The sequence below is a fragment of the Medicago sativa genome, chromosome 6 (assembly GCF_051527215.1).
Source record: "Medicago sativa cultivar Bolivia chromosome 6, Bolivia_mono, whole genome shotgun sequence".
Taxonomy (NCBI): domain Eukaryota; kingdom Viridiplantae; phylum Streptophyta; class Magnoliopsida; order Fabales; family Fabaceae; genus Medicago; species Medicago sativa.
The window spans coordinates 97209446-97232188 of record NC_140754.1 but is presented as its reverse complement, the minus strand read 5'-3'; the positions used below and the strand labels follow the sequence as shown (position 1 = coordinate 97232188).

Here is a 22743-nt window from a genome sequence, read left to right as displayed (position 1 = left end):
TGAAGAGCTTTCTGAAGAGCCTTCTGGAGAACGATCTGGTTCAACAGTTTGCTTCTGTTTTCCTTTGTCCTTCACAGTTGGTTTAGGCTTTGGTTTTGGTATAGAAGCCTTAACAGAAGGTTTTGAGACCTTTTTGCTACTCTTAGGCTTAGGCTTAAGAGGAGAAGGAGTTTTCTCAACCAAAGGGGTAGGTGGTTCAGTTTCTTCATCTGAATCAGAGATTTCATGGACAGTTGTGTCCACACTGTTGGTTTTCCTTGTTCCAACTGCAGAGCGAAGCCTTAGAGATTTTCTAGGTCTTGGATTAGGAGCAGATTTAGCCTTCTTTGGAGGCATCTTCCTTTTAGTGGCGTTCCTGAGATGAGGAGCCATTTTGTTCAGGTTTGGAGGTTCCTGAGGAGCGGTTTGTTGTTCTTCAACCGCTTCTGTTGGTGGGTTGAGATTGAGGTTGACAAATGTTGGTTGTGGTTCAACATACACAACCATCGCAAGTGGATGGAAAGATTCTGGGTCAGGGATGAAGGGAAGTTCTTCATCATTCTTCGATGGAGTTTTTTCTGGTGTGGTTTCGGTGGTGAGATAACCATCTTGCATGGTTTGTTCAACAGTGTTTTTGAGCGGAGATTGTGGTGGAGTTTCGAATGGAGTAGTTTCTTTGGTTGGTGGTGGAGTTAAATCAATACGTGGTGATGTGGGGGATGACGGTGGTTTCGTCGGAGGAGACGGTGGAGAAGGAGAACGAGTTGGAGATGGTGAAAGCGGAGATGAGTTGTCAGGGTTAGTGCTTCCGGCACCTTTGGTTCGAGCCATGTGAGGTGAAGGAAGTGGTGTACGGTGGTGGTTTGAGAGAAGAAGATGAGACGGTTCAGAGAAAGAAGAGAGTGGGAAGTTTTAGAGAGAGAAAGTAGAAACCGGTTTTGGGAGAGGGAAAAAGGTGAGAAGTGACTTTTAGTGGTTTAATGATGAGAGAGGGAACAAGAGCATTAATGAGTTGTAATTTTTCTTGATATTGGTAATTTCTTTTCTACCTAGAGACTAGGTTTAAATAGAAGAAACTATTTTGAAAGGACATGGTTGAGACATGTCCCACAAGTCTGTCTTGGAGGGTGTTTCTTTCAAGAATGTTTTTAGAACATTCTGATGAAGAGAAGACTCTTCCTATTTGGACCTTTTGCAAGGATTTTGAATAATGTGTAATTTTTCTTTAATAAAATTAAAGTGATCCTCAACTAAAGGTTTAGTAAAGATATCAGCTAATTGATTTTTTGTATCAACAAAAATTAATTCAAGTTCCTTTTTATTAACATGATCTCTAATGAAATGATGTTTAATTTCAATATGTTTTGATCTTGAATGTTGAATGGGATTCTTTGATAAATTTATTGCACTTGTATTGTCACAAAATACTGGAATATTTGTGTACCTTATAGAGAAATCCTCAAGTTGATTTTTAATCCAAAGAACTTGAGAACAACAGTTGGCTGCTGACACATATTCTGCTTCTGTAGTTGACAGAGCAATAGTGTTTTGCTTTCTGCATGACCAACTTATAAGTGCATTCCCAAGAAACTGACATGCTCCACTTGTGCTTTTTCTTTCTATTTTGTCTCCAGCATAGTCAGCATCACAGTATGCTATAAGATCAAAACAAGAACCTTTGCTGTACCAAAGGCCAAGATCAGTAGTACCTACTAGGTATCTAAAAATTCTTTTTACAGCAGTTAAATGGGATTCTCTTGGAGAAGTTTGAAAACGTGCACATAAACCAACAGCAAAAACAATATCTGGTCTACTGGCAGTTAAGTACAACAGAGATCCAATCATTCCTCTGTATTCTTTTTCAGAAATAGTTTTTCCATTTTCATCTTTATCTAGGTTAGATGTTGGATGCATGGGAGTTGCCATTATTTTGGCTTCATTCATTTTATATTTTTTGAGAAGATCTTTTATATATTTTTCTTGACAAATAAAAATGCCATTTGATTCTTGCTTAATTTGTAAGCCAAGAAAGAATCTTAATTCTCCCATCATACTCATTTCAAATTCACTTTGCATGAGATTGGAAAAATCATCGCACATTTTTTCATTTGTTGAACCAAATATAATGTCATCAACATAAATTTGAACAATTAAAAAATTTGTGTTGTCATTTTTTCTAAAAAGAGTTGTATCTATTTTTCCTCTAGAAAAATTATTTTTGATTAAGAATGTACTTAACCTTTCATACCAAGCTCGAGGAGCTTGTTTGAGACCATATAGTGCTTTTGTGAGTTTAAACACATGATTAGGTTTATTTGCGTTCTCAAAACCAGGAGGTTGATGAACATAAACTTCCTCATTTAAAAATCCATTTAAAAAGGCACTTTTGACATCCATTTGAAATAACTTAATATTTTTATGAGATGCATATGCAAGAAGAATTCTAATTGCTTCTAACCTGGCTACCGGAGCAAAAGTTTCATCGTAATCAATACCTTCTTGTTGATTATACCCTTGTGCTACCAATCTAGCTTTATTTCTGATAACTTTTCCTTCTTCATTTAGTTTATTTCTAAATACCCATCTTGTTCCAATGATGGATTGATTTTGAGGTTTAGGAACAAGGTTCCATACTTCATTTTTCTCAAATTGAGAGAGTTCTTCTTCCATGGCTTTTACCCATGATTCTTCACATATTGCTTCTTGTATGTTCTTTGGTTCAATGTGAGAGATCATTGCCATGTTGACATCATTATTTATGAATGATCGTCTTGTTCTTATTCCATCAGATGTATCTCCAATGATTTGTTCAGGAGGGTGATCACCAATGGTTCTCCAGCTTCTTGGAAGAACTTGTGGAGAATGTTCTTGAATGTTATCATCTTCCTTTTGAGAGATTTCTTCTTCATCTTCTTTGTTGATTATTAAATCATCGAACTCATCAAAAATAACATGCATGCTAATTTCCATGGTTTGATTTTTCAAATTATAAATTCTATATCCTTTGGAATTTGTTGCATATCCCAAAAATATTCCTTTATCTGATTTTGAATCAAACTTTCCTAGATTTTCTTTATCATTTAAAATATAACAATAACATCCAAAAATGTGGAAATATGAAATGTTAGGTTTTATATTTTTCCAGAGTTCATATGGGGTTTTGTTTAGAATTTTTCTAATTGAAACCCTGTTTATGATATAGCAAGAAGTATTTATAGCTTCAGCCCAAAAGTATTTTTCTACGTTGGACTCATTTAGCATTGTTCTTGCCATTTCCTGAAGAGTTCTATTTTTTCTTTCAACAACTCCATTTTGTTGTGGAGTTCTTGCACATGAGAAGTTATGAAAAATTCTTTTTTCATCAAAGAAGTCTTTAAAGAATGCATTTTCAAATTCTCCTCCATGATCACTTCTTACTGAAATGATTTTGGATTCCTTTTCATTTTGAACTAATGTACAAAAAGTTTTGAATGCTTCAAATGCTTCATCTTTATGTTTTAAAAATAGAACCCAAGTATATCTGGAAAAATCATCAACAATAACAAAACCATATTGTTTTCCACTTAAACTGGCGGTTCTAACAGGACCAAATAGATCTATGTGAAGTAGTTCAAGAGGTCTTTTGGTTGAAATAAAATCATTTGTTTTAAAACTGCTTTTAACTTGTTTACCTCTTGTACAAGCTTCGCATATCCTATCTTTTTCAAAATCAATTTTTGGAAGTCCTCTTACAAGATCCAGTTTAGATATTTTTGAAATAGTTTTCATACTTATATGTCCAGCTCTTTTGTGCCAAATCCATTTATCTTTTTCAAGAGTCATAAAACAGGTTTCAGCTGGAATATCATCTAAGTATAAAGCATATAGGTTTTTCTTTCTAGATGCAGTAAAGAAAATCTTACCTGAGGATGTATGTTTTACTATACATATGTTAGGTTTAAAAACAACTTCAAATCCACTATCACATAATTGACTTATGCTTAATAGATTGTGTTTTAAACCTTCAACATATTGAACATCCTCAATTTTTGCAGAGTCTTTCTTACCAATAATACCTTTACCTTTAATTTGTCCTTTGTCATTATTTCCAAAGGTTACTAGACCTCCTTCCTTTTTTACGAAGGAGATGAAGCATTGTTTATCCCCAGTCATGTGTCTAGAACAGCCACTGTCCAAGTACCATGGCTTTGTTCTTGCATCTTGTGAGGATCCCTGCATTTTGAGTTAGTGGTTCCTTAGGTACCCATGAAGATGTGGGTCCTTTTTGGTTAGCTTCACAAATCTCAAGGTGTTTAATCTTGAGAAAACAGTTTACTTCTAGATGACCTAATCTTTTGCAATATGAGCATTCTTTTCTTTTTACTGAAGAAGAATGTTCTTGAGAATGTTCTGAGATAGTCTGATCTATTTTTATTTCTTGTTTTCTCTTTTTATGAAAACAAATAGATTCATGATGTCCTTGTTTCTTACAGAATGAACATTTTAATTTTTGTGGTATAAGACACTTTTCATAAATTTGATTAAAACCTAAACCAGTTTTGTCAAATTCTGCCATTTGTGAACCTACAATTTTTTGAAATGTTTCTGTTGATTTTATAAACTGTGAAAGATCATTTCTAAGTTCTTTGACTTCTCTTTTAAGAACAATATTTTCATTCCTAGAGTTTTCAGGAAGTTTGGTTTTTCCAAAGGCTTTTATTTTTTCAGTTGCTTGAAAATAAGAATCTTGTAAACTTTGAATAGTTTTCTTTTGATCATTATTCAAAGTTTGAAGCTTTTCTTTTTCTTCCTTTAAATCAGAAATTTCTTTTTGTAAAGAGTGACATTTGTTTGTTAAAAAATTTGAATCAAATAGAAGACTATCAAATTTATTTTCTAACTCTTTGTATACTTGAGGTTGGTCAAAAAGAATTACCTCTTCGTTTTCTGAATTCGCCATTAGAACCATGTTGGCTTCAGTGTCTTCATCTTTTGGTTCTTCAAGATCATCCCATGTAAACATCGATTTTGAGTAGGGAGATTTCTTCTGAGTCTTCTTGTTTAATGGACATTCATTTTTGTAATGCCCTAGTTTGTTGCATCCGAAGCAGGTTACTTGACTTTTGTCAATTTCTCCTTTTGAGTTGTCTTTCTTGTTAGGAAAGTATTTCTTTATCTGATCTCTTCTTCTGATCATTCTTTGAATCTTCTTTGTGATGAGAGCTAGTTCGTCTTCTGCTTCTCCTTGGATGTTTTCTTCTTCATTGGATTCTTTGATTCCTTCGCTTTGTGTAATGGCATCTTCTTGTTCGCTTTGAGATGCTTTGAGAGCAACCATCTTTCCTTTCCTTGATGGTTTATCATCTTGAAGTAACGTCTCATGAGCCTTTAATGATCCAATGAGATCTTCAAGGGCTAAAGAGTTTAAGTCTTTAGCTTGTGTGATTGCAGTTACCATGGGTCTCCATGTGCTTGGAAGACATCTTAATATTTTTCTTATCCGATCATGAGTGGTATAAGTTTTTCCAAGTGATCTTAATTCATTCACAATGGATGTGAATCTGGAGTACATTTCATCAATGTTCTCATCTTCGTTCATTTCAAAGATTTCAAATTTTCTTACACCAATGTCTATTCTTGTTTCTTTTACGTGACTAGTTCCTTCATGATGGATTTTTAGAGTGTCCCAAACCTGTTTTGCAGTATCACATTCATCAACTCTTTCACTTTCTTCCATGCTTAGTGCGCATGATAGAAAGAGTCGAGCTTTAGAGTTTAGGAGTATTTTTTCTTTATCTTCTTTTGACCATGATGCTTCTGGTGTAATTGTTTCCACCTTTGTTGTTGCATCAGTTGTCACGGGTACATGATTCCCATTTGTGATTATTTTCCACATATCCACATCTTGGGATCTGAGGAATAGTTCCATTTTTCCTTTCCAGAAATAATAGTTCTTTCCATTGAAGAATGGTGGTCTTGTGCATGATAGACCTTCTGGTATATACTTTTCTTTTGACATTGCCTTCTTCCTGAATCTTTTCCTCCAACACTTGTTAGGTGTTTTTGTAGAGCCCGGGCTCTGATGCCAATTGAAGTAGCAATAAACGTCACAAGAAAGGGGGGGTTTGAATTGTGACCCTTTTAAAAATTATTCCTGAAAGTTAAGTTTGGATTTATATACTCAAGAATGTTCTTGGTGTACGTTAGTTCAACAAGTTTAGAGTATATAACAATTTAATCAAAACAGAATGTTCTAAAGAATGATTATAAGCAGAATGAGAAAAATGATGTTAAGTTAAAATATAAGTTTATTTTAACAAAGACTAGAATGTTCTGGAGAATGATGACAGAATGATAAAACAATATTATATGCTGATTTTAAACCTTAGTTAAATATTTAAGTAAATGTTTTATCTTGGACCAGAATGTTCTGGAGATTAATGTAAGTGTGATAAAGTGTGTGTGTGTTGTGTAACTTTAAATAAAGAGAGAGAGAAAGAAGAATAACACAGGAGAGTTATCCTGGTTCACCAAACCCGGCTACTTCCAGTCCCCACACCTCGTGTGAGATTATCCACTATAGTTTTCTTGCTAACAGAAACTTCTGACTAGCACTATAAGATCTTGATCACACCAGATCAGTCCGTTACACCTGTATTATCAACCTCAGCAGGCTTCTACAATTCTTTGCGCACTAGCAAAAGAAAGGTTGGAATTTTCTACCTCAAACTATTAAGCCCAATAGACTTGAGAAGAATACAACACACTTTGTATAATGAGATTTGTGTGGATCAAATAAAATACTCAACTCGTAGTTTGAGTTTTACAATAGCAAATTCGAAAGAGAAGATCCAAGAGATATAGTGAGAGAGCTTGGAATTTGCTTTGTTTGCGAAGAGCTTTGTTTGTAGTGATGATTTTCACTTAGAGAGATATTAGCTTGCAAAACTCTTGCTTATAACCTTCAAAGGCCCTTGTATTTATAGGTGAGGAGTGTCTTGGTGATCAAGGGAGAAAATAGAGCTGTTGGACACGTTTTTGATAGCTGTCCAAAGACTCAATTGATTTCTCTTTTCTTCTTTAAAATAGCCAGAACGTTCTCAGAATGTTCTGTATGAACAACCTGGCTTTTACAGCACTGTTGCTTGCTTGCGCATGAGATAACCAGCTGTTATGAGCTGTATAACTTGTTGCCCAATGCAGATGATGTCATTGTCCTTTGTTTTAGTGATGTCATGCTTTAAGCCATGTGCATTTATTCTTTAATGGGCTTCTTGGATCCAAATGGGTCGAACCCTTTTCCTAAGGCCCAAGAGACATTTATTAAATGCTATTTTGCCATGCTTTCTTGCTGTGCAGACTTGTTCACTTTTGATGTACTGTTTCATTTTCATCGTATTTGCCAGAACGTTCTCAGATTGTTCTCATGAAACAAATTCTCACAAAATGAATTAGTAGATAACAAGATTAAATAAATATAATATGTTTGTAATCTTTAAAACATCAAATAAGGATTTTGTCTCAACAGGTGATACATAGATAAACTTATAACAAGAACAAAACCAGTCATTCTCATATTTGAAATACAACAATTATTCAACTGCAGAAATTGATCAAACTATACCGAATGAATTTTCATAACATCGAACATGGTACATGTAAAAGAACATAGAGAAACACCGTCTGGGTCTCTCTAAAACAAACACCCTCTTTAATTTTAAAGTGGTGACGCAGTACGGAAGCGTATGGTTAGCAAACGCTAAACCTAGATAGAAAAGAACAAGTTTGCAAGTGACAAACTTGTGAAAATAGGGTTGCAAGCGACAAACTTATCAAAATAAGGGTTTCGGAATCCACCAGAAATTGAGAGAAAATCTCGAATAATTTTATTGAATCAAAAAGTGTGTCTCTTAGGATACATAAGTTCTGCTTATATAGTGAAAGAAATAATAAAAAATATTAAAAAAATCTGGAAAAATGAAAAATAATAAAAAAATATTAAAAAATTTTGAAAAAATGAAAAATAATGAAAAAATAAAAAAAATTAAAAAACGAAAAAATATTACAAAAAAATGAAATAAATTCTTGAAAAATAAAAAATATTAATAAAAATGATTAAAAAAACAAAAAAAAAATTCACAAAAATTCATGGACAATTCCAAGAATCACTTATTCGAAAAAGTAATGTCATGGAAACATTCATTTCCCTAAAGAAGAAATATGTACCAAATTTGTGGCCAAGTTGTATCCTCGTCGGTGTTTTTGTGTATACTTTTTTCGTTTCCTTGCGCCTTTAGAATGTCAAATTTTCAACATTAGAAAATTCTGTAAAAGTGTCTTCAAAAAAAAAAGAAAATTCTGTAAAAGATTCTGGAAAAAATTTGAAAAAAAAATTTCGAAAAAATTTCTGAAAAAAATTCAAAAAAAATAATGTCAAATTTTTCAGATTTTTTTTAAAAATTTCCGTATTTTTTTCGAATTTTTTAAAAAATCTGGAAAATTTGACATTATTTTTTTCGAATTTTTTCATTAATTTTTTATTTTTTATTATTATTTTTTTCATTTATTTAATTTAAAAATTGATTTTCTGGATTTTTTTTTCATTTATTTAATTTAAAATCTGGAAAAAATTTAAATTTTTTGATATTTTTTTATTATTTTTCATTTTTCCAGAAATTTTTTATTATTTTTTCATTTATTTAATTTAAAAATTGATTTTTTCGATTTTTTATTTTTTTTAATTAATTAATTACACACGTGGCATGCCACGTATGTGTTGACTTGGTCAAAATTGACCAAAATGACCAAATATGCAAAGGGGCTAAAAAGTAGGGGACCAAAATTGTAGTTTTCAAACTTAGGGGGTCAAAATCGCAACTTTTTGAAAGATAGGGGGCCAAAGTTGCACTTTAGCCAAAGAAATATTGTACTATGAATCAAGTTATATAGATCTCTAGAAGGAAAATAGTATATATACTAAAGCATTAACTACGTTAATGTTAAGAATTCAAAGAATCTAAACGTGTAAGTAGTTATTGACATATGTACACTCAATAATTGACTTTGGTACCGACCTTACACATTTCCTTAATGACGAAAAACACAACTACTTTCATCAATTCACAATTTTAGGAATGCAGATCTTTCTCAAATGTTGGTCTCTGTTGCATACTTTTTCTTGAATAAGAAACTACATTCCTCTGCTACAAACTTCAATAGCCCAGAATTTGACTTAGTTGATTGACTTAAGCTTAAGCTACAGTATTTGCTGGTTATACAAGAATGGAATCATGCCAAGCTACAAGATACTCTTATTATTCATCAGCAGAAGACAATCTTTGCTTCTTCCATTTGTAAGCAGCTTCGAAGAACTTGAGATTGGTTGTCTGTGTTTCCTCAGGGAATAGATAGTCGATGAATTCTTCGATTCTGCAAAATCAAATTGAGAAGAATGAAGTAGGAAAAAAGACAAAAAGAAAAAAGAAATTGTTTTATTAACAAATTTAACACAGAATATCGTAGTCAACGAAAATAGCAGTGACCAAATTGAAAACAAGGCCATATAAACTAACCCTTGTAAACCACTCAAAGACAAACAATGAGTTAGTAACATATACCTAGAAGAACCATCTTCAGTAGAAACTTGTCTTCTCTTCTTGAGCTTCTTGGGCAGCTTAGACTGGACTAAGCTGACATCACCTAGCTCCCCAGATGAAGCCTCCAAGTTGAGCCATTTCTCCAATAGCATTGCCCTTTCTTCTTTTAAATCTGGAGCTGATGATCTGAAGTGGTTTAGAGCATTCTCAAACACCTCTATAAACGGGCACAAAACAAAATATGATGAGAATCATACATAAAATTATTATGTTGCAGTTCAAACAAAACATACAATCATGAGCTTAAAGCTTGATCACATACTTCTCGCACGAATAAGGCATTGCTCCTTTTGTTCCTGTTCCGATAAGTCTAAACTCTCATTTATAGCTGTTGCTTCAAACTCTGCATAGCTCATCCATACCTTCAAGTGCTTTGTTCGATCAAGAAGCCTTTCATAAAGCACTCTTGCTCTCTCAAATTCACACTCAACAGTTTCAAAATCAATGTATGCCTGTTATATATTCACAATTTTACAGTTAGGTTATGACCAGCATGCATAGATGGTTCATAGATGTGGTATGCATCAGAAGATGACAACAAAGGAGAAAGAGAAATCACATTAGGGCACGGCACAACTATATTAGAAGCTTCCATAGGACATAAATGCTATGATTTGGCTTTTGTACAATAAAGAAATAAATTTTATGTGTACCTTCCACAACAACTCAGGCATGTCCAGTGCTGGTTGGGCAATTGCAAACTCAAATATTGATCTAGCTCGTTCGGTCTCAGCTAAAGATTTCTCTAGTTCTGCATACTTGCTCCATGCATAGCAATTTTCTGGTGACCACTCCAAATATTTTTCATATAGTTTTCGGCATCGATCTATATTACCAAGCTGCAGTTCTATCTCTATATACTTCTTAAATATCTGTTGACAAAGATAAAAGGTGTCTGTGAAGTTAACCATGCAGCAATGAAAGTAAGCAATATAATATTTCATCTAGATAGATATTAGTATGTTATAACCTTATCTTTTTGAGCCTTTCCAATAGCATTTCCTAATATTTGACGAGCACCGGTGAGATTCAGCTGACGTATTTCAAACTGGGCTGCTAGAAGCCATATCTTTGCAAATGAGAACTTCTGGTGAGGTATCTGGTTGAGACACTCCCTAAGGAAATGAAAGTAGTGTCAATACTCAGTAGGATAATACTGCAACGATAAATTTAATAATTTTGGAGTTAATTTAGTAAACGATGGCAATAGAACTGGACAAATCAGAGTCAACCGTGATTGTAGAGTCTAGAGTAAAAAAGTAGTACAGAAACATATGTCTTAAATAACCATGATGGCAATAGAACTCAACCAGAAAAGGTAAAAAAAAAACAGCAAGTCAACCTCTGAATCAAATGCGGCTGAAGAATCAAGAGCAAAGAAGTTGTGCAGAAAGATATATCTTACATTCAAGTCTAAAAACCTTGCAATGATTTTCAGTGAACGATATACTATTAGACTAGCAGATATCCAGGAAAGATGCCCCGTAAAAAATATGCATAAAATTCAGGAAAAGCATAGACAGAAAGTACTACAAATCCAACAAAACAGAGACTTAAACAAAATACTTGGAAGTTCACAAAAGACTGCTTACTTGCACACATCTCTTGTTCGCTCCATATCTCCAGCATCAAGTTCTTCATAAAGTGCATAATTAATCCTAAGATACACGCAGAAAATAATAAATACCACTAGAAAATGCAAAATCACTAAATAATAAATAAACAAACCGATAACAAAACAGAATTCAAATCAAACGTACCACAAATAAATATAGCGCTGCCAGTATCGCTTCTCCTCAGCTGGAGGAACATTAGCTATAGCTCTCTCATAAACCTCCCTAGTTCTTTCCTTATTCCCGACACTCTCTTCCAATCTTACATAATCAAACCATAAATCATAATTCAATGGATTTTTCCTAACTTCATCTTCATACTGAAACCTTCTCTTCCCAACAATAGCATCCTCAATCCCTTCCCTATCACCATACTGTTTCTCAAATGCCACAAACTTCCGATACAAATCCTCAGCCCTCCCCTTCGGAATATGATCAAGTGCAAATTTATAAATACACCTCGCACGCTCTGCCTCCTTACACCTTTCCTCAAACTCGGCAAACGCCACAAAAAGCAGCTCTGCTTCCTCATCATCCGCTAGCTTCTCCACCGCTCTTTCATAAACATTCCTCGCCTTAGGAACCTCGCCATTCTTCATCTCAAACTTGGCATAACGAATCCAAGCACCAACCCTAGGATGACACAAAACAAATCTCTCGAAAATCCCTCTCGCTCGTTCAATCTCATTATACCTAAGCTCAAATTTTATATAAGATAACCATCCTTGCTGATCCGGCATCCACTTGATCCATCTCTCGAAAACCTGCCTCGCCCCCGCAACATTGCTAAGCATCTCCTCCATATGAATATACTTATACCACAACTGATCAACCCGCGGCAAAAGAGTAACAGCGCGATCCCAAACATTCCGCGCATGATTAATAAACTTATTCTTCATCTCAACTTGAGCATACTTCAACCACAAAGTATGATTCTTATAATCAACTTCCAATGCTCGTTCCCAAACCGAACGTGCACGTGTAAAATCCTTCTGCGACTCTTCCCACTGTGCATACTTAATCCAAACACTAACATTCCACCTCACTCGCCGAATTAAATCCTCGAATTCCTTTCTTTTCCGGAGACGATACTCGCTGAGTTCGGTTGAATCGGTGATTTTCTGCTTTGGAGGACGTATCTCAGCTTCTTTATGCTCCCTAGCTTCACGAAGAATTTGCTCCGCTGTGATCTGAATCGGAGCGGGGGTTTTGTTCTTAACCCTAGTTGGACGTGGAAGTTTTACTTCAGTATCTTTTCGAGTGAGGTAACCTAGGGTTGGGTCTGCAACTTTGGAAGAAGACATGGCTAGGGTTTGGAAAACCCTAACGATAGAGAAAGAGGAAGAAGACGATACAGGAAAAGAAGAAGAATGTACGTGTTTTTGTTGAATGTGTAAATCTTATTCAAAGAGGTTTATTGATGGGCTTTTCGGCTCAAAAATATGTAAAGGTTAATTTTGTTTATTACTTGAATCTTACGTATCTTTCTTAGTAATTTGAAAATATATATTTTGAACAATAAAAATTGATAATGTTTTCACAACCAAAATGAAGCTTGATGCTACTATCCATTTGTTGACAAAGCAGCATGCTTTTAATGATCCTGATAAAATCTGAATAGGTATCAATCTTCATTCATGAATGTTGTGCTTTGTGTTGTTTCAAGTATCAACTCTTTCTTCTTTGTTGATGTTTCTCTTTCTTTTTCTTTTTTTTTGGTACATTTGATGTTTCTCTTTCTAAAATGATAAAAGAAGAAAAAATCAAAATATTTTAAAATGTACGTATACTAATCTTAATATACCCATAAGGAAAATGATTAAGGGTGCGAATTACTTTTTCGCACCATCCACGCGAATGAGTTGTACTATTAATGACCGTCTGATACCCCTCTATCTCAATCACTATTTCAGCCAAAATGACAAACTTAATCCTTGAAAATGTCAACGTGAAAACATGGGTGCTAAACTGTGCTATTTTTGCTACCAGATAATTATTCACAGAGAAAATTTCACCTCTTCACTATTGGAAACACCATTTTGGAGTCGCACCCAGTGCAACGTGAAATCATTGGAAACACTGCGCTGCGTTGGTTGTAACAAGGGTGATGGATTGCCGCAATTTACAGATGAATGATTGTTGCAAAGACCTACCCCTAACGCAGACCAGTGGCATCAATGACGGTGATCGACAGCGGCGACGGTGACCGACAAACAAACAGGTTGAAAAAAAGACTACATGTGGGTGGCAAACTGGTAGTGGTAGCTACTCTAAAAAAAATTTGTCTTGCATAGAGATGGTTACCAGAAATGAGTCTTTATGAATATTATATTTTGACCATTTTTTACTTTATTTTAATAAAAAGCAGCCTTATGTGATGATGTTGTGCGTTAAACTAACCTTCGTGTGTTATGTGCGATAAAAACCTTCGCACCATTTAGCATTGCTTATCTAAAAGTTTGTAAGCTGGTGGGGAGGTGGAATATCATATTACAAGTTTTTGAATTTGATGGAATGGAATAGATAAGAATTCCATTTTTTGAATTCGTAAAAATTGAATGGAATAAAACGGATTATACTAGAATGCATTCCATCATATATATACTTCTTATTATTCATTCCTCCAAATGAAACATCTTAAGTTATTCTCCACAGCTATCCTTATCCTCTTGGTGGTCCTTGTTTTTTCTATTTCTGTTTTGCTCTGCATGTTTCTTGCGTGTTCCACTCTCCTTGTATTGCAAAAAGTGCAACTGTTTTTTATTTCTGATAGTATCAATTTACACTTGGGTTTTGCAATACTAATGATTGATTAGTGTGCTTAATATGAAATATTTTTTTAGGGGCATATCATTAAATGCTATGGTTAGGTCTGATCTTACAATAAAATCAGTTCGCTTCTGAATTTCTTTTCATTTAAAATGACATCACGAGCTTAGTTCAGTTGACAGGAACATTAAATTATATATGTAATGGTGTCTAAGTTCGAATCCCAAATTCTCTGCTTATTCACCTTAAAATGTTAATTTTTACCACTAGATTACTTCGTAAAAAATATAGTCTAAAAAATCTTTACGCTACTCACAAGTCACAAGTATACCAATTATTCAATTAAACTCGGGAAAAAATTTCTATAATGTTTGGAAAATGTTAACCAGTGCCCCCGGGGCACTGGTTAAGGGTCAAATATAGTAGGATTTGCATTGAGAGATGTGTAATCAGTGCATTAAAAGCTGAAAAGGTATATTTTTTATTTAAAATTTTCTCTTTTGGCTTTCTTAACCAGTGCCCCAGGGGCACTGGTTAACAAGACCCATAATGTTTTACTTACGCCAATAATTGTTTATGTTGTGGCAAACAACTGCAAATGTTTGGGGTCTAGAAACACTTTGGCTAACAGATGAGGAATTTTACGGTTTGATTATTTATCTTATGCTACAAGAGCTTCAGGTATGCCTGCATTAGATGATGATAATGTAATCAAACATTATAGTACCAAGATTATTCTCGCTAAATTTTATAAAATCGAAGATACTTGAAACATCAAATATTTAAAAGTCGACTTAGAATGAAGGAACTGAATCAATGTCATAGTTCAACTGATTAAAATGTTAAAATTGTTATATTGAACATTTTGATTGAGGTTTAAATTCCGACACATTCACTTATGTGTGTGAGTTTATAATAATTTTGTCATTTCGTCCAATAAAAAAATAAAAAAATGCAGGAATTAGAAATAAAAGAAAAAATTATTTCTCCTATGTAAAAGCCTATCATGAACCTTGAAAAACAGCAACCAAGATAAATAACCAAAGAAAGGTACGTGCTGAGCATGGCTAATCATGACCATAGTTAATAAAAAAAATTCAATTACAGCAGATATTATGAGTGAGTTTTAAATAGTTTGAATTAAAGTCAAACAATTTTAAACATTCAAGGATTAATTGAATATATAATAACTAAAAGCATATTGTGAATAAACAATTTATTTCTATATCGTTCTCTCAACTTGCACACTCAAAAAGTGTAATTTATCTTTTTTTAAAGTGTCTTGTTAACTAGTGCCCTCATAGGAATGATTAAGAAATTTATAAATAGAAAATTTATCGTGAAAATATAAGTTTTTACTTTTGATTAAGTAATAATTACATTACTTTTAATAAAAAGTTACTTGTTTCGATTGCTTAACCAATGCCCTAAGAACACTGTTTAACATTCTCCTTTTTAAAATTCCGTGATATTGGTACAAGTTTTTTATCGACGCTTAACAATGACTGATCTCAATACTGGAACATGTGTGGCACACAAGATGTATTCTCTACTTCCAACTTGATTGTTTCCGAATCCATGAGTCAAAAATCAAACTCTGGTCGTATATTTAAAGAGCGGGGTTTGAACCCAATCAAGGCATTGGGTCTAGTAATAAAGAGCGGTGTTTGAACCTAGTTAAGAGATTGAGCTCCACAATTTTGGCATTTTTACCCTTATAATTAATAGTTGGAAATTGTTCATTAAACTTATGAAATTGCTCTTGTTGTTTATGCCTTCCAAATTGAGTTTGTGAAAAAACACAATCGTGACACGATTTGGCAAGCGTGTCACGATTTTGGTAGTGTCGTGAGCATGTTTTGCAGGGTGTCCAATCGTGACACGATTTCGGGAAAACGTGACACGATTTTCGGCTTGCTGGGCAAGTTTTCAGGATAAGGTTGGTCGTACCTTGGGTCGTACGCACCAAACGTGTCACGATTTGGGAAAGCGTGACACGATTTTGACGGTTGCAGAGTACTATTTAAGTGTTCTTTGCAGATTTTGAAGGAGAGCTTGAAGAGAGGAAAACTTGGGAAATCAAAGGAGGTAACTTTAGGGTTGAGGGTCTTTGATTAGAGTTCTCTTGGGTTGGGAAAAACATTGTAAACACCTTGGGTGAGTGAAAATCATTGAGTGTCTTGTTCATTGGTGAGATTGGGAAAATGGGTAGAAATTAGGGTTGTTCTTTGTGAGCTTGTTGAAGCTAATTTCTTGTAACCCATTTGTATCCCTTTGTAAGAACTCATTGATAGTGGATTGGAGAGATCAATCTCTCCCCCAGAGTAGGTCAAGTTAGGACCGAACTGGGTAATCATCTCTTGGTGTGTTTGTTGTTTTCTTTCTTGCTTTCATATGCTTGTGGTTTTGAGCTTTTCACTTTGATTCCTAGATTAGATCTAGGTGTTGTTATTGCTGTTATTGCTTGTGTTTACTTTGAAATTGGTTACTACTTTCCTTTGCTCCACACATCATAGTTTGTATTGGTGTGATTTTGAGTCCGAATTCACAACAATTGGCGCCCACCGTGGGGCATAGGAGTGAATTGGTTAAGTGAGTACCATGGGTTCAAAGTGGGATATTGAAAAGTTCACTGGAAGTAATGATTTTGGGTTATGGAAGGTGAAGATGCAAGCGGTGTTGATACAACAAAAGTGTGAGAAAGCTTTGAAGGGTGAAGGTGCGTTGCCGGTCACCATGACACAAGCGGAGAAGACCGAGATGGTGGACAAGGCTAGGAGTGCCATTGTCTTGTGCCTCGGGGACAAAGTTTTGAGGGATGTCGCGAAGGAACCTACCGCGGCGTCGATGTGGTCAAAGTTGGAGTCATTGTATATGACCAAGTCTTTGGCTCATAGGCAATTCCTTAAGCAACAACTCTACTCATTCAAGATGGTGGAGTCAAAGACCGTGATGGAGCAATTGACGGAGTTCAACAAAATCCTTGATGATTTGGAGAACATTGAGGTGCAACTTGAAGACGAAGACAAAGCTATACTCTTGTTGTGTGCTCTACCGAGATCATTTGAATCCTTCAAGGATACCATGCTCTATGGCAAAGAAGGCACTGTCACCTTGGAAGAAGTTCAAGCGGCTTTGAGAACCAAGGAGTTGACCAAGTCCAAGGACTTGAGAGCGGATGAAAACAGTGAAGGCCTTAGTGTTTCAAGAGGAAATGGTGGAGGTAGAGGTAACCGAGGAAGCTCAAAGAGCGGTAACAAGGATAAGTATAAGTGCTTTAAGTGTCACAAGTTTGGTCACTTCAAGAGGGATTGTCCGGAGGACAATGAGAACTCCGCACAAGTTGTGTCCGAGGAGTATGAGGATGCGGGTGCTTTGGTGGTGAGTTGTTGGGAGGATGATGGTGAGGTTTCTCACCTTGGTATTGATTCTTTGTAGAGCGGTGTTCGTCTGGAGAGACGTTAAACACTCAACATCAGCCTGGAGAGGCGGTGTGAATAATACTCATGATCAACCTTTGAGGTGGAGTTACAAGGCGAAAGCATAGTGTGTGTATGCATTTGGAAGTTGAGGTAGAGAAAGCTCAACTTGAGGTGGAGTTGGTGACACTAGGAATGGTACAACTATGGAGGCCTTGGGTGCTATGCTCTAGTTGTGAGCATGTGAATTCTTCATGAGGACGGAAGGCATTCCGGGGTTTGAAGAATGTATGGTGTGACTTGTGTGATTGCCTAAAAGACCAAGGGTGATTGGATGCAAGGTGATCTTCAAGGAAGCGGGAGACGTTCCGTGGTTGAAGAGGGTTTGGTGTAGACTTGTGGAGCTACTTGGTGTAGTTGGATGCAAGGAAAAGAAAAGGAGATTGGTGGTTGATGGTTAAAGTGGCATCATCATCAATTTGAAGGCAAGGTGGAGAATGTTGTTTATGCCTTCCAAATTGAGTTTGTGAAAAAACACAATCGTGACACGATTTGGCAAGCGTGTCACGATTTTGGTAGTGCCGTGAGCATGTTTTGCAGGGTGTCCAATCGTGACACGATTTCGGGAAAACGTGACACGATTTTCGGCTTGCTGGGCAAGTTTTCAGGATAAGGTTGGTCGTACCTTGGGTCGTACGCACCAAACGTGTCACGATTTGGGAAAGCGTGACACGATTTTGACGGTTGCAGAGTACTATTTAAGTGTTCTTTGCAGATTTTGAAGGAGAGCTTGAAGAGAGGAAAACTTGGGAAATCAAAGGAGGTAACTTTAGGGTTGAGGGTCTTTGATTAGAGTTCTCTTGGGTTGGGAAAAACATTGTAAACACCTTGGGTGAGTGAAAATCATTGAGTGTCTTGTTCATTGGTGAGATTGGGAAAATGGGTAGAAATTAGGGTTGTTCTTTGTGAGCTTGTTGAAGCTAATTTCTTGTAACCCATTTGTATCCCTTTGTAAGAACTCATTGATAGTGGATTGGAGAGATCAATCTCTCCCCCAGAGTAGGTCAAGTTAGGACCGAACTGGGTAATCATCTCTTGGTGTGTTTGTTGTTTTCTTTCTTGCTTTCATATGCTTGTGGTTTTGAGCTTTTCACTTTGATTCCTAGATTAGATCTAGGTGTTGTTATTGCTGTTATTGCTTGTGTTTACTTTGAAATTGGTTACTACTTTCCTTTGCTCCACACATCATAGTTTGTATTGGTGTGATTTTGAGTCCGAATTCACAACAGCTCTCACACACCCGAAATTATTTTTAGAGAAATGATATATGTCCAACAACTTTATGACAACTTTGTCTCTCATATTCACATTATATTCTTATTTTCTATCTTTATTTTTCGAGTAATGATATTTTGACATCCATTTGATGACAACTTTGTTGACAACCTTGTTTTTCTCACTTCTTATTGGTCAAAAACAATGGAGAGAGAAAAAGGAAGAGAGAGGATAACAATATCATGTGAGTATGAGAGGGAAAGTTGTCCAAAAGTTGTCAAAAAGTAGTTGTCAAAATATCATTTCTCTTATTTTTCTCTCTTTATTGTTTTTTACCAATAAAAAGGATGAAAAAATTTTTGTCACCATAGTTGTCTCAAATTGTTGCTCAAATAACACTGCTCTTCCTTTTAATATCCACAATCAACTGTATTTTGCTCTAAACATTAAGTTTAGAGCTAACGACATTAACTACCATTGAAAAGTATTATTGTAATTTTTTGGAGCGTGCGAGGCAAGCAATCGGGTCATAAATATTACAAGAGCCCAATAAACTAAATAAATAAATAAACCTAGGATTAAAATCCAGAGGCAGATTTGTGTCGTGCAAAAAACAGAACAGAACAGAGACGCTGCCGATCCAAGAATTGAAGGAAGACAATTTAAGAGGTCAGAAACGTTTTGATATGTCTTAGATTCGTCATAGACATGCCATAATTAGTTTACACGAGTTTGATAAAATTATTATAACATGTTTTATGTATATTTTGTTTTGGATATGTGTTTATGATGCAAACTAGACTCTTTAGAATTGATTATATCATGTTTGAATGATTTAAATAAGAATTAATTTTGCTTGTAGAATTGATTCAATTTGAAGCTAAAATCTGTAGTTTTTGGCTTCTGCACTTGATTTTGGTCTTAAAGTTATTGTCAAATTCACTTTTACACATACATCTAAACATACATCAATATAAATTCAACTCAGTTTCATTGAAAATCGATTATGTTCACTGCACAAAATGATTTTAAGAAGTATTTGTGTAACTTTGTTAGGTCAGTCAAGTATTACCGCAGACAAAGATAAAGTTAAAGATAAAGAAACGAAGGAATGATGAAGAGGAAAAGACAAAAGAAAAGTGATAGAATTAGTGAACTGCCTGACCATGTCCTTCTGCATATAATTGAATTTATGAATATAAAACAATCTGTTCAGACTTGTGTTTTGTCTAAACGATGGAAGAACCTTTGGAAAAGTCTCACTAATATCACGTTGCATCACACCAAGAAGCCGAGGAGTGATATTTTCAACAAATTTGCATCCCAAATCTTGTCTGGTCGTGACGGCTCTCTTCCCCTTCATAGCCTAGAATATGTACATGATGATGCCGTATATTGCCCTAAAACCACACTCCTAGAGGTCATGAAATATGCTGCGTCACATAATGTGCAACAAGTCACGATCAAGGTTGAGCGATGGAACGTAAAGGATCTCGAATTTCCCACTTCCATTTTTAATTGTCATTCTTTGACATTTCTTAAGCTTGACTTTCGGTATACATGTTCATATGGCCGTGGTAAGATGTTTCCAAAATCTTTGAACTTGCCGGCATTGAAAACCTTGCATCTTACTGATCTCACCTTCACTACAAGTGACAATGGCTGTGCTGAGCCCTTTTCAATATGCAACATGTTGAGTTATTTGTTCATTATGGGTTGGTTTTTACAGGATGATGCCCAAACCCTCTCCATATCCAATTCCAACGTTTCTAGTCTGACCATAGATAATACCCACTTGTTTGAAGAAGCTAACAATTACAAAGTTGTGTTTTGTACTCCAAAACTTACTTCTCTCACCATCAATGGCCGTCCTTCTTTCCCAGCCTCCTTTGCATGCCATTTACCTTTCCTTGAAGAAGTAAATATTGTTTACTCTTTTCTTTGTCTATCAAATGAACGTTTAATCGTCATGAGTTGGTTGCAATTACTCGCTAATGTCAAGATAATGACTCTCGGTTTCGAAACCCTTAAGATGATGCTTATGGTAAGTTACTTTAGTATCTTTTCTCCTCTTTATATTTTTTATGTTGCTCATGATAGGTATTAATCAGAATATTCATTTGAATGTATCCAATTCGCTCTAATCATGCAGGTTCTAAGAAATAATGATTCAATGAGAAATCAACTACCTTGCTTTGTTAGATTGAAGTCATTGAAACTGGATGTGGGTGATGTAACGATATATAAAGAGAAGATAATAGAAATGGTAGCATATCTACTTCAAGACTCTCCACCACTTGTTGCAATTGACATCGTTAGGAAGGCAGGCATAGTAACTTTTAGGTATTGATTTTTACACATTACTCAGTTTTTGCTTAAAGATTAAAACTGTATTTACAATTACACCACTTTTATCTTATATAAAACAGTTATAAATTTATGTCAAAATGTATAGATATGATCTATATATGATAGTTGCTTTCTTTGCAGTGGGTTTTGTCCCTTTCCATTCACCAAAAATACTTATTTGATTAATTTTTAGTATTTACTGGTGCAAGGTTTGAAGCAGCAGATATGATGGATAGAGCAATACATCTTGAGGACAATGGCGGTGGCAGTAATGTCGACTACAACTAGCTATCTCTTTGTACAACAATATTTATTTGTCCACCTTAAAGTATATCTAGTCTTTTTTAAACTATATTATTGTGGAACTAGTATTTGGTGAAAGGCCAAAACGACATTTTGGAAATTGCATATAATGAATATTCAACCAAATGTGAAATCAGCAAGACAAGGTGATAGCATAGGAGTTGTTGGAGGATTTGGAGGATTTTAGGGGGAGCCAAGTGGAGGATGCTTGGTGGTGGAGGTTGGATGAGAATGGGAGGTTTACGGCGAAATCTATGTATACAAAGTTGGAAGGGTTGATGCTTGAGGATGGGTCTATTGTGATTGTGGAAGGTAGGGTGTTCTCGCGGATTTGGAAGAGTGTGGCTCCTTCTAAAGTTGTGGCGTTTTCTTGGAAACTACTTCATAATAGGATTCCGACAAGGAAACCTCTTTAGATTGTGTGATGTGTGAAGGGGAGTTGGAATTGGCAAACTACTTGTTCCTGCATTGTGACTTTGCAAGGAAGGTGTGGGACAGTATCATGAGATGGCTGGGAATGCACTTTTTGACACCGCCAAATTTATTTATTCTCTGGGAGTGCTGGGATGGTGCTGCGATCAGCAATAAGATCCGTAATGGTTTTTGAATGATTTGGCATGCGGTAGTGTGGAGTATTTGGAGGGCTAGAAACGACAGAATTTTCAACTATAATATTGGTGAAGTGGATGAGTTAGTGGAGGCCATTAAGGTTTTTTCATGGAGATGGTGTTTGAGCCGGTTGAATTCGTCGGCTTGTATGTTTTATGAATGGCATTGGAACTCAAAGGAGTGTTTGCTTCGTTAGGGGTGCAGTTTCTGGCTGCTGTCAGCTTGCATATTCAGCAGTATCAGTTTTCTGTTTTTAGCTGCAGGGCGCTTCGCCAGTGTGTTTTTTGGCCAAGGCTTGGTTCTGGTTTTTTGGGGTCATTAGGGATTATGGCTGTGGAGTTTTCCGGTATGTCGGAGACTTTTGTATTTTGTTTGTTTTTCTGCCCCCGAGTGGCGGTGTGTCTTGTACCCTCTCGTTGTTAATAAAATTTAGCTGGTTCCAAAAAAAAAAAAAAAACGTGATAGCAAAGGAATATTAAGGGCCAACCATCTACTAACTCTTTTAGACCTCAAATCATTTCTTCAGAAATATTTTTTTCACTTGTCAACATTTCATATCCTTTTTGTAAAAGAGTTAAAACGCCATAATCTCAAAACATGTTGTATTGTATATCCCATAGTGGCTATGTCCTCAAATAGGATCATACACATATAATAGAAAGAAAGCATATTTGATTGATAAAAGATAGTGATTAATGTGAGTAACTAATTTCTAACTATTTAACTAACACTTAACTATCTTAACAGGTGGACTTTATGTCAGTTTTGAGAATATCAGATATGGTAAAGGTT

General features: G+C 35.3%; 2 protein-coding genes and 2 pseudogenes across 2 annotated transcripts; 1 reads left to right on the top strand and 3 right to left on the bottom strand.

The window, feature by feature from the left end:
• Window positions 1-1158: 1158 nt before the first annotated feature.
• On the bottom strand, window positions 1159-1897 carry LOC146918680 (secreted RxLR effector protein 161 pseudogene; annotated as a pseudogene).
• Window positions 1898-4117: 2220 nt separating this feature from the next.
• Window positions 4118-6108, bottom strand: LOC146918679 (uncharacterized; annotated as a pseudogene).
• Window positions 6109-9101: 2993 nt separating this feature from the next.
• On the bottom strand, window positions 9102-12579 carry LOC146918678 (uncharacterized). The gene is made up of 7 exons (XM_085720302.1): window positions 11375-12579; window positions 11207-11272; window positions 10585-10729; window positions 10268-10486; window positions 9877-10066; window positions 9576-9771; window positions 9102-9387 (listed from the first exon to the last, which is right to left on the bottom strand). Exons 1-7 carry the CDS (start codon window positions 12529-12531, stop codon window positions 9273-9275), a joined length of 2088 nt encoding a protein of 695 aa, XP_085576428.1. The 5' UTR covers window positions 12532-12579; the 3' UTR covers window positions 9102-9272.
• Window positions 12580-19270: 6691 nt separating this feature from the next.
• On the top strand, window positions 19271-22482 carry LOC146918677 (F-box protein At4g22280-like). The gene is made up of 4 exons (XM_085720301.1): window positions 19271-19359; window positions 19747-20734; window positions 20843-21033; window positions 21249-22482. The coding sequence occupies exons 2-4, from the start codon at window positions 19802-19804 to the stop codon at window positions 21325-21327; spliced, it is 1203 nt and encodes a 400-aa protein (XP_085576427.1). The 5' UTR covers window positions 19271-19359; window positions 19747-19801; the 3' UTR covers window positions 21328-22482.
• Window positions 22483-22743: the final 261 nt, after the last annotated feature.

Coding starts and splice junctions, on each gene's coding strand:
- LOC146918678 (XM_085720302.1), bottom strand. CDS start 12,531: ATGTCTTCTTCCAAAGTTGCAGACCCAACCCTAGGTTACCTCACTCGA. Junction 10,487..10,584: donor GAAAGGCTCAAAAAGATAAG/GTTATAACATAC, acceptor CTTTGTCAACAG/ATATTTAAGAAGTATATAGA. Junction 10,067..10,267: donor TGCCTGAGTTGTTGTGGAAG/GTACACATAAAA, acceptor AATATATAACAG/GCATACATTGATTTTGAAAC.
- LOC146918677 (XM_085720301.1), top strand. CDS start 19,802: ATGATGAAGAGGAAAAGACAAAAGAAAAGTGATAGAATTAGTGAACTG. Junction 20,735..20,842: donor CCCTTAAGATGATGCTTATG/GTAAGTTACTTT, acceptor CTAATCATGCAG/GTTCTAAGAAATAATGATTC. Junction 21,034..21,248: donor GCAGGCATAGTAACTTTTAG/GTATTGATTTTT, acceptor TACTGGTGCAAG/GTTTGAAGCAGCAGATATGA.